Source organism: Stenella coeruleoalba, assembly GCF_951394435.1.
Source record: "Stenella coeruleoalba genome assembly, chromosome: 5".
NCBI classification, from domain to species: Eukaryota; Metazoa; Chordata; class Mammalia; order Artiodactyla; family Delphinidae; genus Stenella; species Stenella coeruleoalba.
The window spans coordinates 129,503,725-129,518,072 of NC_137150.1; the positions used below are offsets into that span (position 1 = coordinate 129,503,725).

The 14,348-nt window shown below is 39.1% G+C and overlaps 1 protein-coding gene across 12 annotated transcripts in view; it reads right to left on the reverse strand.

Annotated features, from left to right (window-relative positions):
• Positions 1-14,348, reverse strand: part of GRIK1 (glutamate ionotropic receptor kainate type subunit 1) — a gene marked incomplete at both ends in the record, with an annotated part of 424,965 nt that overhangs the window by 135,596 nt on the left and 275,021 nt on the right. For all 12 annotated transcript variants that reach the window (XM_079921721.1, XM_079921731.1, XM_079921727.1 and 9 more), the window contains one exon: positions 12,327-12,508. In XM_079921721.1, the coding sequence (XP_079777847.1) occupies positions 12,327-12,508 (182 nt within the window). The remainder of the gene's footprint in view (positions 1-12,326; positions 12,509-14,348) is intronic.

Below are 14,348 nucleotides of genomic sequence, written 5' to 3' on the forward strand. Positions count from 1 at the left end.
GGACTTTTACAATAGAACTCTCATGGCCTTGTTCACAGTAGTATTGATTCTTCCTGGTCGAGCTCTGTTGTTCTTTGCAAAGACGGTCTTTTGGATTTAGATGAGTAAATGTATCACATACAGCCTGAGCATCACAAAGACCATGTTTTAGTTTGTCTTGAGAACCCTCGTCCAAGTCTAGATGAAGAGAGTTTGTGGAGTCTAATTCCTATGGTTGGTGAGAGAGTTGGTCTATAAGACACTTGGAAAGCCTCTGAGAAAAATCTTGCCATAACATGTCCTGGTATAAAGAGGCCTATGTCACATTTCAACAGGATCATTTTCCTGAAGGCAATGCAGAGCTATGGAGACAGCAATTCTCCACAAACTCTCAGCATCCATTGCTAAAAGCAATTCATACATCACAAATAATTGGCATAATGCTGCTATCATCGTAGCAGAAACTTGAAATGGAACCTGGAGTGCTCCTAAGCATTTTTGAGGGATTCTTATAATATTTATAAGGGTTTTTATTACTGCATCTTTCCATTGAAAAATAGGTGTATTAGAAGTTTATATTGACTAACCTAAAGTGTATTGCTCCTTTTATAGCCTTCTCAGTATCAGGATAAATTCTAAACCATCAGACATGATTTCTAGTCAATAATTTCAAGTGAACAACTTCCAAATATGTGACATACAATGTGGCTAAAATAATGTTTTTACCTCAAGATAGAAATAAGTTATTTCAGCATAAAATAAATCTTCAGGAAACCAGTTGAATAATATCAAGTCTCAGAGAAGCAGTTTTAAGAAGAAAGTTTGAGCTCTAGGGTGTAGATTTTTCTCACCTGCCAACTGTGGTACTTTAGGCTGCAACTGCACTATCCTCTGAGGAGAATGCTCCTTTGGCAACATAGTTTTTAATGGTTGTCACCAGTAGAATTAGCTAGGTAAATTAGGCCTTTAGATCAATCTTTATCGATGCAAAAAAAGACACTCGTACAACACTGAATGACTGTAACATATCTACAAAGGTAACAGTGGAGTGTATGGAAAAATAGCACTGGATGCCTGAAAACCCTGACATGTAGAAAACTACCCATATCCTTATGGAGTAAGATGAATAATGCCCCCTTAAAAATGTCCACATCCTAATTTCCAGAATCTGCTAATATGTTACTTTACATGGCAAAAGAACTTTGCAGATGTGAATAAGTTAAGGATCTTAGTTTATGGGAAATTACTCTGGATTATCCAGGTGAGCCCAGTGTAATCACAAGGGTTCTTATAAGATGGAAGCAGATGGTCAGAAGGCAGAGAGGTGATGTGAAGATGGAAACAGAGGGAATGAAAGGCAATGTGATGTGGGACCACAAGCCAAGGAATGAGGACAGCTTCTAGAAGCTGGAAAAGACAAGGAATTAGATATTCCCTGAACCCTCCAGAAGGAAAATAGCCCCGTCAACAGCTTGATTTTAGACTTCTGACCTCCAGAATTGTAAAAGAGTAAATTTTTATTGTTTAAGCCACTACATTTGTGATAATTTGTTACAGCAGCAATATGAAACCAACACTCCACATTTGCTCATCTTTCTGGGATTATGGCCTATGAGATTGCACAATTTTGGTGTTTTGATATCAAGAGCATGTATCAAGAGGAAAAATGACTTGTTTGAAGTTGAAAACTTTCTAAATTTCCTTGTGCCCCTCCATTCCTGTCCATATGCTAACCACATGCATGTACACAGATACAGCTACTCACAAAGAGTCTAGGGTTTTCCTTCCATTCGAAGATAGTGCTATGCCATTTACAAACCCAGGACACTTTCCTAATGCCTCCAAGTGAAATCAAAGGAAAGCAAAGAGTATTCCACACAGTGTAGGTGAATGGAATAGCTGCACTATTTAAGAGTATCTTTCAGTCTTAATTCCTTTATAAGCTTCTCTCCAGAGGTATGGTCAGAAGAAGAAGGGAAGCTGATACTAATAGATATTAATAAATGGAGTGGAGCCCAATGGGGTTTAGTTTAGCTTCAGAAGATAAACCTACTAGAAGAGCCACATGGCATCATCCAGGTGCACAGCAGAAGAGATTATGCTATTTAAGGAGTACAGTTTGCTGACAACAGAGCAGGAAAAAAAAGATTTCCCCTAGCAGAATGAAATAGGCAACGTGGCAAATAGGAGAGAGTGGAGCTTTTGGAGGATTACATGAACCCAAAGAATAAACTCTCTGCAATATCCAAGGGAAATTGGTGGAAATATGAGGTATAAGAAAGACTACAGTAGAAGAAAAGTTTTAACAGCAAAGAACTGAACGAATCTTGAAGTTGGAAATTTAACAGAGAATATGTTGCATACACTGTAATCTTTGTGCAATAAACTTCTTTGGTAATGGTGGTAATAAAAACTATACCTCAAATTTGCCTGAGGGTGACCTTTGGAGGGAGAGATTAGTCATGTAGTCACTAAATGGTGGTCTTGCTGGTCTCATGATACCTCTGTAGCACAATAAAGTTATCATAATTTTGGTCCTGTTTCTCAGATTTTTGGCTTTTTAGATGACTTTATTTTGTCAATTTATCTAGTAGCTATCAGGCTTAGAAAACAATTATTTTTATCAGTGTTTCTGAGTGCATTAGTATCTCCAAAGAACTCTTTGAAAACACCCATGACTGTACCCTATCCCTAAATATTCTGATTTATTTGGTCTAGCGTATGTTCTAGGCATTGGTATCTGTGACACCAAGACTCTCCAGGTGATACTTACATACAGCCAGAGCTGAGAACCACTGATTTATATTAACCAAACTCATATTTTAAAGGGATAATAATAATGATCAAAACTACTATTTGATGAGTGTTACAACATGTCCACTGCTGTAACAGGTTCTTTATCTACTATTGGGGAGGAAGTGTTATCCCCAGTTTATAGATGTGAGCATAGTTATAGTACTTGAACCCAGGTTTGATTTCAATCCTGGGCTCTTTGTGCTATATTTATAATAGGAGGTATATGTGGGAGGAAAGTCAGTAATTTGTACAAAGTCCTTCTGTACTTTGAGAACCCAAATAAAAACATATGGTTCTTTGGTGAGAGCAAAGTTAGAAGGACAGGAATTGGATCTTTATCTTAAGGAATGAATCCATCAAGCCAAGAGAGCTTGATAAGTTGCCCCTCTATTCTTGTTCAGAGAGCTGGCCTCCATTATAAAAGGTTGTACCATGGATGATGCTGCAGGTATTATGGGGAGCCTCACTCACTTTTCCTCCTTCTGTCAGGAATTCAGACCTACATAGCTCTTCTATTATAACATCTCTTTAGATATTAGAATTAATTAGATTCCAATTTTAAATCCCTTTAGTGATCTTTCAGGAAGAACTTTGGCCTCTTTAACGGGGTCAGCTTTCATGAAGAAAAGATAGTTTGGGACTTCCCTGGTGGCACAGTGGTTAGGAGTCAGCCTGCCAATACAGGGGACACGGGTTTGAGCCCTGGTCCGGGAGGATCCCACGTGCTGCAGAGCAACTGGGCGCCTGCACCACGACTGCTGAGCCTGAGTGCTGCAGCTGCTGAGGCCGGCGCGCCTGAAGCCCGTGCTCCGCAACGGGAGGGGAGGGGCATCTCAGTGAGAGGTCCGCGCACCACAGCGGAGACCCAACACCGCCAAAAATAAATAAATAAATAGATAAATAAATTTAAATCTTCAGAAAAGTAAAAAAAAAAAAAAAAAGTACTGCTTTAAAAAAAAAAAGAAAGGATAGTTTGTAAAAAAAATTGTAATGCAATTGTTAAAATTGTGTGATACACATAATAATAGATATTTTCGTGTGCTTGATGTTATAATGGCAGTGGACACAAGGTGCTTAGGGCTTTGCATGGCATGCTAAACAATGCGGGCTTATACTTAAGGCAATAAAGGAGTGGGGCGAGCACTCAGGAATTTCAAACTTGAGAGGTGTAAGATCAGATATTTTATTTAAAATGAACAGTTTTTGAGGTCACATGGAGGCTGGGTAGAGAAAAGGAGAGGGAGGGGACTTGTGACTGAGAGATCAATTGTACTAGCACAGGAGGAAGATGATGAAAGTGATGGAGAAAAGGAGGTAGAATCTGAAACATATTTAGAAGGCAGAATCTACAGCATTTGGTAACTAATAAATAGGAAAGGTGAGGGAGAGTCAAGGAGATTCTCAGGTTTCTGGCTTGAGTAAGCGAATGGTATTTCTGGTTGGCGGGGGAAAGGATGAGTAGGAAGATGCAATATGTTAAGTCTGGCATGGAGATTTAATGACATCAGATGAGATCCTCATAAGGTTGTGAGACTTGGTAATTCAGACTGAAAGGAGGTTTGGGAACCACTATTGTGATATGATAGAGGAGGTGATGCAGTGATAGAGTTAGGATTGGGAAGCACTGTATCACTCTTGTAGTTCTGCCTAGATACCATATCACTGATAATACTGGCGATGTTAATCCATAACATGTGGAATACTTCATGCATCAGTGGTGGGCTGCTTAGTGCCTTATAGGCATTGTCACATTTAACATTTCTCAAAACAGCATGAGCTATGGGCTATGACATTCCTATTTTACAGATGCAGCAAAGAACAAATAACTAAGTCCTCTACTAAATAACCTCATTCAATACATTGAAGTTTTTCACAGCACTTTATTCTCCCTTTACCCTGGCACAGTCTTTAGCACATAGAAAACAGCCAATACATGTCAACTGAATAAATGGTGACATTTAGATCTTACAGAATCATGCTTATAACAGAAAGTATGTGGCTAACAGTCACGGGGAAAGTAGGGTGGAGGGATATTTTTGGTAAAACCTTGCATCTATGAAGGATTGAAGAAGCAGGTATGGTTAACATAATGAAGTGATTTTTAACCTGATTCAGTCTTCAGCCTTCTTTAGGGAATCAGATAGAAGCTATGGATCTTTTCCCCTGAGAAAGTCACACCGAGGGGCACAGACATCCTCAAAATTTTGAATAGAGCTGAGGATCACTGATCCTGCTACAGGCTTAAGACATGCTTTTTGTTATACACATCTTCAAATTCCTTACATGATTCCTTTTAAATTACCCCCACCTTCCTTGCAAAGATAATTTCTCTTATTGCCTATTACAGCCAAATTTTGATGTAGCTGGAATTAAGCATTAGAGCATTTCTGAGGCACATATGTGATTTTTATTACCTCTCAATTTGGATTGAAACAAATCTAAGTCCTTTTCAAAATCTACTCATTGGAGGTTTTAGAGCATCCTCAAAAGGGCATCCTGTACACTAAGAATACAAACAAATTGCAAACCCTTTCAGTAACTTTTTGATTATTCATAGAGGTCAATTAATTCTTGTGTATATTAATAACATACTCACATCTATGAACCACTCTTTATAATCCAAACAATGTGCTCAGGAAATGTAAAGAGATTTTAATATCAGCCTGAGAGAAACATAATTAGAATAGGAATGTGTTATCAAAAAAATTATATAACTGCAAATTATCATCCAGTTAGTATAAACTGAGATTCAACATGATTACATTGTCAGGATTTATCCAAAGTAATGAACTTCTCATCAATTAAGTATCTCAAAGACTACCAAAGGACTCTAAAAAACCTTACAAAAGAATGAACTGCTTAATTATTTCCCCATTTCTTTGAAATCTTACTAAGTACAAGGCAATGTGCAAGTTCTTTATGTCTAGATGTTAGTAAGAGGATTCTTGATTCCTTGTATGCATGGAAGCTCAGAGCTGGAGGGAAGCTTAGCAACAGTTAGAATCTAATCCAACAATCCTATTTTACAGGTGAGGTGACTGGGTCTCAGAAAAACAAACAGGCTCGCTCAAAGTAGCATATTAAGACGGGCTAAGAAACTCAGATCAGAGGCACATTAGACCCTGGTTTGAAATTCCAGCCTTGCTATTGAGTGTATGCTCTGGAACCTCATTCTTCTCATATGTAACATGGGATATTTTGAGGCAGTAAATAGATAACACTCCAGTCAAATACATAGCCTATTCTGGCACACAATGACTACCCAATAAATGGCATTTATTTTATCTTATTAGGGGAAGAGCAGAGTTTGCAACTGCATCTCCCAACTTTCAGTCTAAGACTCTAGTCACAGTCCCCTACTGCTTTAGAAATTAGCTTCATGGTCTCCAACCAGTAAATTGTCATTAGATAGCTAAACTCTTGTGACATGCAGTTTCAAGGTCTCTTTTTGCCTTAAGGTGGCAGAGATTTGGGGTTTTGTTGTTGTTTTCATTGTTGTATCTTTATCACCTTCAATCAGTGCTCAACAAATACGTGTTGAATGAAAAAATGAATTTCCTTACTATGTCCGCATCACATTCACTACTTGGCTTCAATATAAACAACATTTCTTGAGAACTTATGTAAACTAGAGATGATTGGATGTTTGAGAATCAAGGAAATAACACATCCAAGAAGTATGAAGCTTAACTAAAATGTGTTCCAGGTTCCATTACTTGGAGAATCAGTTGACTTCTTGGTGTACATAACAGTAGCAGAATAGGATACTTTATTTTTCTTTTAAATCCTGAGATAAGTTTCAAATCCCAGCTTAGCCACTTGCTGGCTCTGTGACTTTGGGCAGGTTACAAAATCTCTCTGAAATCTGTCAGTTTCTTGTATGCAGAATTTTCTCATAAAAATTAAATGAGTGATGCATTTCACTGGCTTAGCACAGTGCCTGGCACATAATAAGTGTTGAGTAAAATGTAGCCCTAAGGTCTTTGGCTTATTTTATGTGTTTATGATTAGAAATAACAGACTTGGGGATCTGACTTAGCTGGTGCAGGTCCCAAACACAGAATTGCAACCTTTTAGCACATCACAGCTGTACTGCTTGACTTGATGTTTTCTGTCCTAAGAGATGAAGGCTGATGGTACTTCTGTCCTGTGAAAACATGAAATGAAACCCATCTAACTACCTCTGCTTGCCTTGGTCAGAGATGTTAGGCATAACTTATATGGGGACAAAAATCCATGCACAAAATTATTTGATTAATCAGCATTGCCATTGCACTTCTTAGCAGAGGGAAGCCAAGCATTTAAGAAATACATTTTCTGCCTGGTCTTGTTTTTATGTTAATTGAAACAAAAGAAAAAACAAAATAGAAACAAAAGCACACAAATGTTGACAGGAGAAAATGCAATATAATTCTACAAAATATTTTGGTACTAAAATGTTCTATGGAGGCTAATGGCTCAATTATAGCTTAATGCTCATTGCCACGAGTGTTGAAGGAGGAAAAACATCTCCCCTCTGATGCACTTGTTCATGTAAACAAGACAGCAGTTTTCCTGAGTCAGAAACAGTATGCTCATCCACTGGCCACTCTCTAGCTCAGGGAATTGGCCCAGCCCTGAAACAGCTTCCCTTCTAGATGAAGCACCACTGAATCCCTTCCCTCCCTATCAGAGACCCATTAGGTTTCATTATGCTTGAGGTAGTGACCTGCTTTCTCAATCCTATTACAGGATTTGAAAACGACTCTGCAGTTCTCCAAAAAGGCAAATTTATTTTCAGGAAGGAGAATCATTAGCTCAAATGCATTACAGTTCTTAATAATACAGAATTTCAGGGTTGAATGAAACCTTCCTTTTGAGGAAACTGAGGCACAGAAGGGTGACTTGTTCAAATGTGCTTGGAAGAGTTGAGAGTTCAGCATACTGAGTGGAGTGGAAGAAAGGTGATTTGGGAGATTACTGATTAAGAGCTTCTAAGCACAGTTCTTGAATCATTCATTTCAACTATTCATTCAACATAGATGTATTGGTCACTCATTGTGTGTCAAATAATGTAATAGATGTTGGGGATTTGGGAGAACAAGACAAAGAAAGCTCCCATCCTCTTGGAGTTTACAGTATAGTAGGGGATAGAGATAACAAATGAATCAATGTCCTTAATTAATTATAGATTTTTATTAGGGTTACAGAGCAACTAAGTAGAGTGCAAGGTCATAAGGAATGAGAAAATAGTTTCTTCTCCTTTATCTTCCAAGAGTTAATCATGAAGACTTAGGTGAGGCAGACTTTGGAAAAGAATGTTCCAGGTGTTGGCAACTGCAAGTGCAAAGGCCATAAAGTAGGGAAAGGAGGGCATGTTACATGACCAGGCAGAGTGCCCTTGAAATAGTGTATTGGAAGCTGGATGCTGGCAGGGAGGCTGGAGGGGGCGGATGGGTCACATAATGCAGGCCACAGATTTTCGCATTAAAATCATGCTCAGTAGATAAAATTAACGCTGTCCCTGAGCTTCAATTTTCATTTCCAGAAAAAAAAAGATAGTACTAATTATATCAATGATTATTATGTCAATTAAAGGAGATGGTTGCTTATCACCCAGCATGGCACTAGGCACATGTTAGGAATTCCCTACCTAGAGTCGTCCTACCCTGTGCCTCACCTTTATTTGTTTTGTTTTTGTTTTTCTTTCTTTGGCTGCACTGTGTGGCATGCAGGATCTTAGTTCCCCTGCAGTGGCAGTGCAGAGTCCTCACCACTGGACTGCCAGGGAATTCCCCTGTGCCTCAGCCTTAAATTCATCTTCCATCAGCCACTCCCTTGGGAGAACCATACTCAGAGTGAAGGTGCAAGTGCGGTGGATGGTGAGCCATCAGTGGGAAGACAGAGGGACGTGGGGGGTGTGGGGGTGAGGAGGGGCTGGGGACCTGGGATTTCCACATTAAAAACAGTCTAAGGAGAGATCAGCATCCTCTAAAAGCAGCAGGATGCCTGCTGGGAGGTGATGCATGGACAGGGAGAGAAGAAGACATGCAGTGACCTGACAGGTCCCATGTGTGGGCTGCTGGTTTTTGGGGCCACTCTCAGACTGCAGAAATTCACGAAGACCATTTCTTGTTATAAGAGCCGTGCTCCCCTGTAGCCTAATCAAGTCTTGACATTTGAATTTCTAACTAATTTGGGGGAAATAAATTTTCAGATTCTCATCATATAGTACTTGTTAAATATGAATAGAAATAATCACTTTGCTGAAGTGATTATCATGCCCAAGAATAATTATAGGCTTTTCCCCAATTTTTACTTTTAGATAAATGTCAAATATCTTCCTTAAAGTGCATTTGATTTATTTTTTCTTAAGAATCATTAAAAAGTAGTAAAATATGATGAAGGTGCAGGGAAGTACAGGGAAATAATGGGAAATGTGCATGAGAAGAAAGATACGTTGACCTGGAAGAGAAAATTTTCTCAGCAGTGATTTTAGTCACCAAAGAAGTAAAAGCTATTAATACTAATTTCATCTAAAGGAGACCAGCAGCGAGTGGTTGTGTTTTCCCAGACATTTCTGGAAGCCTAGTTCAGAATGGTTATCCATTATGAAATGGGGGCCCGTTATGGTAAAGTAGGCATTCAGGATCTGAGATCATAGGGCAGGCTGGCTATTCAGAGAATGACCTTGTATGAGGCACTTAACCTATCTGAGCTTCAGTTTTCTCAGCTCTGAAGTGAGAATACCAAATTTACTTCAGGATAAACTGATATACAGGGTGCGAGACACCATGATATACAGGGTGCAAGACACCATCTTTGGTGCCTCAGTAAAAGATATAAGTCTCTTTCCTTCCTTTCTTTCTCTCAGGAGAAAGGGTGGTTGAGCAGTGGCTGGCAACAGGACCCTGAACTCCTGAACCCTCAGACTCTCTAGAGACACTCCGCAGACAGATTCAGGAAAGGTCTCTGAAAGAGTTTCTACATGTTGTTTTCCAGGACTAATGGAGCAAGTTAAAATGGAATCACACAGAGTACTAGTGTCTCATCTTGACTAGAACAGAAAGTCCTATGGTCTTCTTTATAACTTTTCAAACCATAAGAGCCTCTTGGAGGTCCAAATGAAGCCCATTAAACCAACCTGGATCCTTTGCTGTGATTTCACAATGAGCAACAGTTCTTTCACATGCAGTAAGGTAAGGATTTCATGCTGGAAGCTTTTAAAAAAGTTCTCCACCCCTCCCAATCTTTTCAGATCATGGGTCTAGAACAAAGACAGGATGAACAGTCTTTGAGTCACTTCCCTCAAGCTTCACAGCCAATCGTACCATTCACGTGATTAGTAAAAGCAAACACAAGATAAAACATGGTAAGACAGGATGGAGAAAAATGTTTGTGCCAATGGCTTGTGCAAAGTGGAACTAATCCTACTTCTCTTTGCCCCTGACAGACATTTCTTGAGAGGGCTTCTCTTAGATGATTTTCTGTGTCTTTTTTTTTTTTTATTTCTAATTTTCCTTTGAATGATATAATCTCCATGCCACAAGGAAAGAACAACTTACATCAAAGAAATTTTGTATCCACATTTATCAAAATACAGGAGAAACTCTAGCAGCCCCTGCGCATGGCCATCAGGCACTTCCCTTGCCTATTCCAAGCCTGCCCTTTGGGAGAGATATGACCAGTTATGTGAGCCAAGTGGATTTCTAACTAAGAGAATCCTCATCACCAAATCATTCTCTTAAATGTAACAGAAGTCCCTAGATTCTGTTAAGAAAGACTCTTGGGAAGGGATACTTCTTGGCATTTTGAGGGCTATGCATAAAATCTGGGTGTTTTTCTCATTTCTGGCCCACACTCCATTACACACTTTAATAACTGTATTAAATTCTCAGATGAAGGCTTAAGATAAAGAGAAGCTGATGATATTTATTCACCTTTCAAGTTCTTTAGTTGCTGACATCACTGCAGCATGCTTGCTTTCTTTACTGAGAGGTACTTATAATGTCTAAAGACTTGTTATTGCAACTATAGTCTAGAAGAAAGCAACGGATAGTCTGCCTAACTAGAGAAGCAACGTGTCACTGTGGAGAAACAATCAGATGGGATAAAGGAGGCTCAGTGCCCGTTCCTGGCTGTGTCGCTCTGGGAAAGTTATTTTATCTCCTATAAAGTGAGAGGATTAGCCTTGATGACGTCTACGATTGTTTGCAACCACAATTTATAATATGTTCTATGACTCAGGGGCTTCTGAGAAATGCCCTTCCAGTGTGAGATATAGCACTGGAGAGTCAGGCTGGATGACTGCACCCAGAGAGCTCTTCTAAGTGACTCAGAAATCCACAGTTCTGCATTTGTATGGAGGGGTTGGTATACTTGTGAAATTAGTGCCCATTACCAGTCAACCCAACAGTACACCCCAGACATTTTAAACTAGGGAGTGTAATAACACCTTGTGCCATTTTAGGTAAGAACGTTGCCTCATGCCACAGTAACCACTTAAATATAGAGAGGCACCCATTAGGCCAAGTAAATATAACCTGGCTATTTTATTCCTACTTTCCCCAAAATTCAATCCCCTGATTTTTTATTAGTGCTTCTATTTTAAACATCTGGCTTGCCTCTCCCATTGTCTCTGTCTATGCTAGAGTTTCTCAGCCTCAGGACTATTGGCATTTTAGGCTACGTAGTTCTTTGTTGTGGGGTGGGGGTGGGGGATCCTGTGTCTTATAGGATGTTTAGCAGCACCTCTAACTGCTAGCTGTCAGTAAAGTGCCACCATCCCCAATATGACACCAGAAATGTCTCTGGACATTGACAGAAGTTTCTGAGGGGGTGAAATCACCCTGGGTTGAGAACTACGAGTCTAGGTTTAATCTTTTTTAAAATTTATTTTTAATCTATTTTTTATTTTGATTCTGAGTTTTCTTTCTTAGACATAAGACCAGTGCTATATCCTGAAGTGCCCAGAAAGTATTAACACTGTTGTTATCATTCTTAATGTTATTAAGATCTTTCATTTATATAAGATTTCACAATTTATTGTTTCCACCCACATTACCCGTGGAGATTAATGCATGGCAGCTCATTGTCTGTAATAAATTAGAAGAGAGAAGCATCTTTTCCGTGACTCTCTCCATGCCCCTTTTCCACTGTGCTTGGAATCTTGCATGTTTGACAAAAGAGGTCTTGCCATGAGGAAGATGTATTTAGGACAAGTAAGGCATTGTGTAAATGAAATCTAGCTTGTTTTTTTTCAACGGACATAAAAGAGGAGATGCTTAATCAACTTGAAATGATACTCTTCTCCTCTCAATCTCTGCTGGCAGGATCTATATATCTCCGAGTATGTACACAGGACCACACATCTACAACTACATACGAACAGGAGGCTTCAAAGAGGTCTGAGCCCTATGACTCTTTAAAAGGGTTCTGAAATCTGCAATCTTCAGCCTAAAGTGGACTGCTGGCATTTTATCATGCTGCACTAAGTGAAAGCAGATGGCATGTCTGAGAAAGATAAACGAACTCATCTCCTAATATTTTCACCTCCTTCTTACCCCTCTTACCTGCTTAAGGATTTCAGCGGCTGTTTCATGTGAACAATCAAATATCACATAGAACTCCTTGCCTTTCTTCATCTCCTTGAGTAAAGGCTTGGCATCTTTATTCCCAGAGGGCAGCTGGCGGATTTTGATTTTAATGTTATATCTGGAGGGAGCTTTGATGAGCTCTTGCAGACGAATGAGACCTAGAAAATGACATTCAATCATGCAACAAACTGTTCTGTCCAAAGTATGTTTATTGCCATTTATAGGCAAACTCATATAATTCCCAAAATGTATCAAGACACCATCTACCTAAAGGTTACATTATTGACTTCTCATTTGTCATTCCTCTTTCTATGAAATTCCTCTTTCTATATGGATTATACTGTATTTTCCTTTTGTGGGTATGTGTGGCTGGAAGCACAATTTTCCCAAGAGGATTCTGAATTTTTTAGAATGCAACTGTCCTCTCCAGCTTTCACCACATATCTTTAACGAATCAAGTCAATACTGTAAAACTTTTGTAAACAAAAAGTTGCTTGAAGTTTCCAAAGATGCTTTTTGAAATGGATAACACCCATTCACTTTAGAACACTAGAATTTCTTGGGGTTATAAACCTCTGTAAACCTTTCAGCAAGTGTTTATATATAACATACTGTTTACCAGCTAATTGGTTGGACTGTTCTATATAATCTTCCAGTTCCTGCCATATAAGCTATTTATAAATGGCTTATTGTATTTTCTTTCTAATATAATTGAACATCGTATGGGAAAATACTTTCTTGATTTAAAAGAAAAGATGATAGAATTTTAAAAGATTATGATAATAAGGGCAGAAACAAATTCTTTAAAAATACACCATTGGTAATTGTAGGAAAGTGTATACAGCCAACTAACTTGATGAAGAATGTTTAATTCACCACAAATATGAATCCACCGAACTGCACCATTTTTTTAATAGAAGTGCTTTAATAGGGCAAGACCAATAGCTATATGAAGCCTCCATCTTATTTCCCCTAATATTAACTGGTGTTCGCTACACTGCATGATGTTGGCTCTTACTCAAGGACGACCATTGGAAAATTGAATATTTTTTATTACACAGTCTGTGCCTTCAGGATGTGTCAGCTTCAAGTAATCAATAGGAAATATTAAGCTTTGTCACTATTCAGATAGAAATTGTGGCATGCACTGTGCAAGACACAGCATGGATGCCAGCTACCTCTGGACTTGATGCACTTTTTTAATTTTCTTGTTTTATTTATTTAGTTATTTGTTTTCCCTAGAAGCTACATTTTTGTGTCTAAGATGTTATAAGATTCCTCTGTACCTTGGGTAGGTGTGGTCCTGAAGTACAGTAAATTTGTAAGCTACTCTTCAGAGTCAAGCGGACCAGGGCAAGGAAGGAAGGAGTTGTAGAACTGTATCAAGATTTAGTGCTCATTATCTTTTTTAAAAAAATTGTATTTATTTTATTTTTGGCTACACTGGGTCTTTGTTGCTGCATGTGGGCTTTTCTCTAGTTGAGGTGAGCGGGGGATACTCTTCATTGCGGTGCGTGGGCTTCTCATTGCGGTGGCTTCTCTTGTTGCAGAGCACGGGCTCTAGGCGTGCGGACTCCAGGCGTGGAGGCTCTAGAGCGCAGGCTCAGTAGTTGTGGCGCACGGGCTTAGTTGCTCCGCGGCATGTGGGATCTTCCCGGACTAGGGCTTGAACCCGTGTCCCCTGCATTGGCAGGTGGATTCTTAACCACTGCACCACCAGGGAAGCCCTCATTATCCTTTTTAATTTCTTTAACATAAAAATAGAAATTGTTAGAATGATAGACTTCCTGGGTTCTTGATTCTTTTCAAATCAACCAATGTGACTGAAGGCTCCCAAGCACCAGTGAGTCACTTGTCCTCTTACTTCCAGAATCACTTGTCCTGAGCAACTGATGAGTCCTAATGGAAGAAAACTGAGCACATGGATTTGTGTATTTGTTAATCCTAACAATAATCCTATGAAGCAAGGGTTATCATCTTCATAATTTCAAGTAAGAA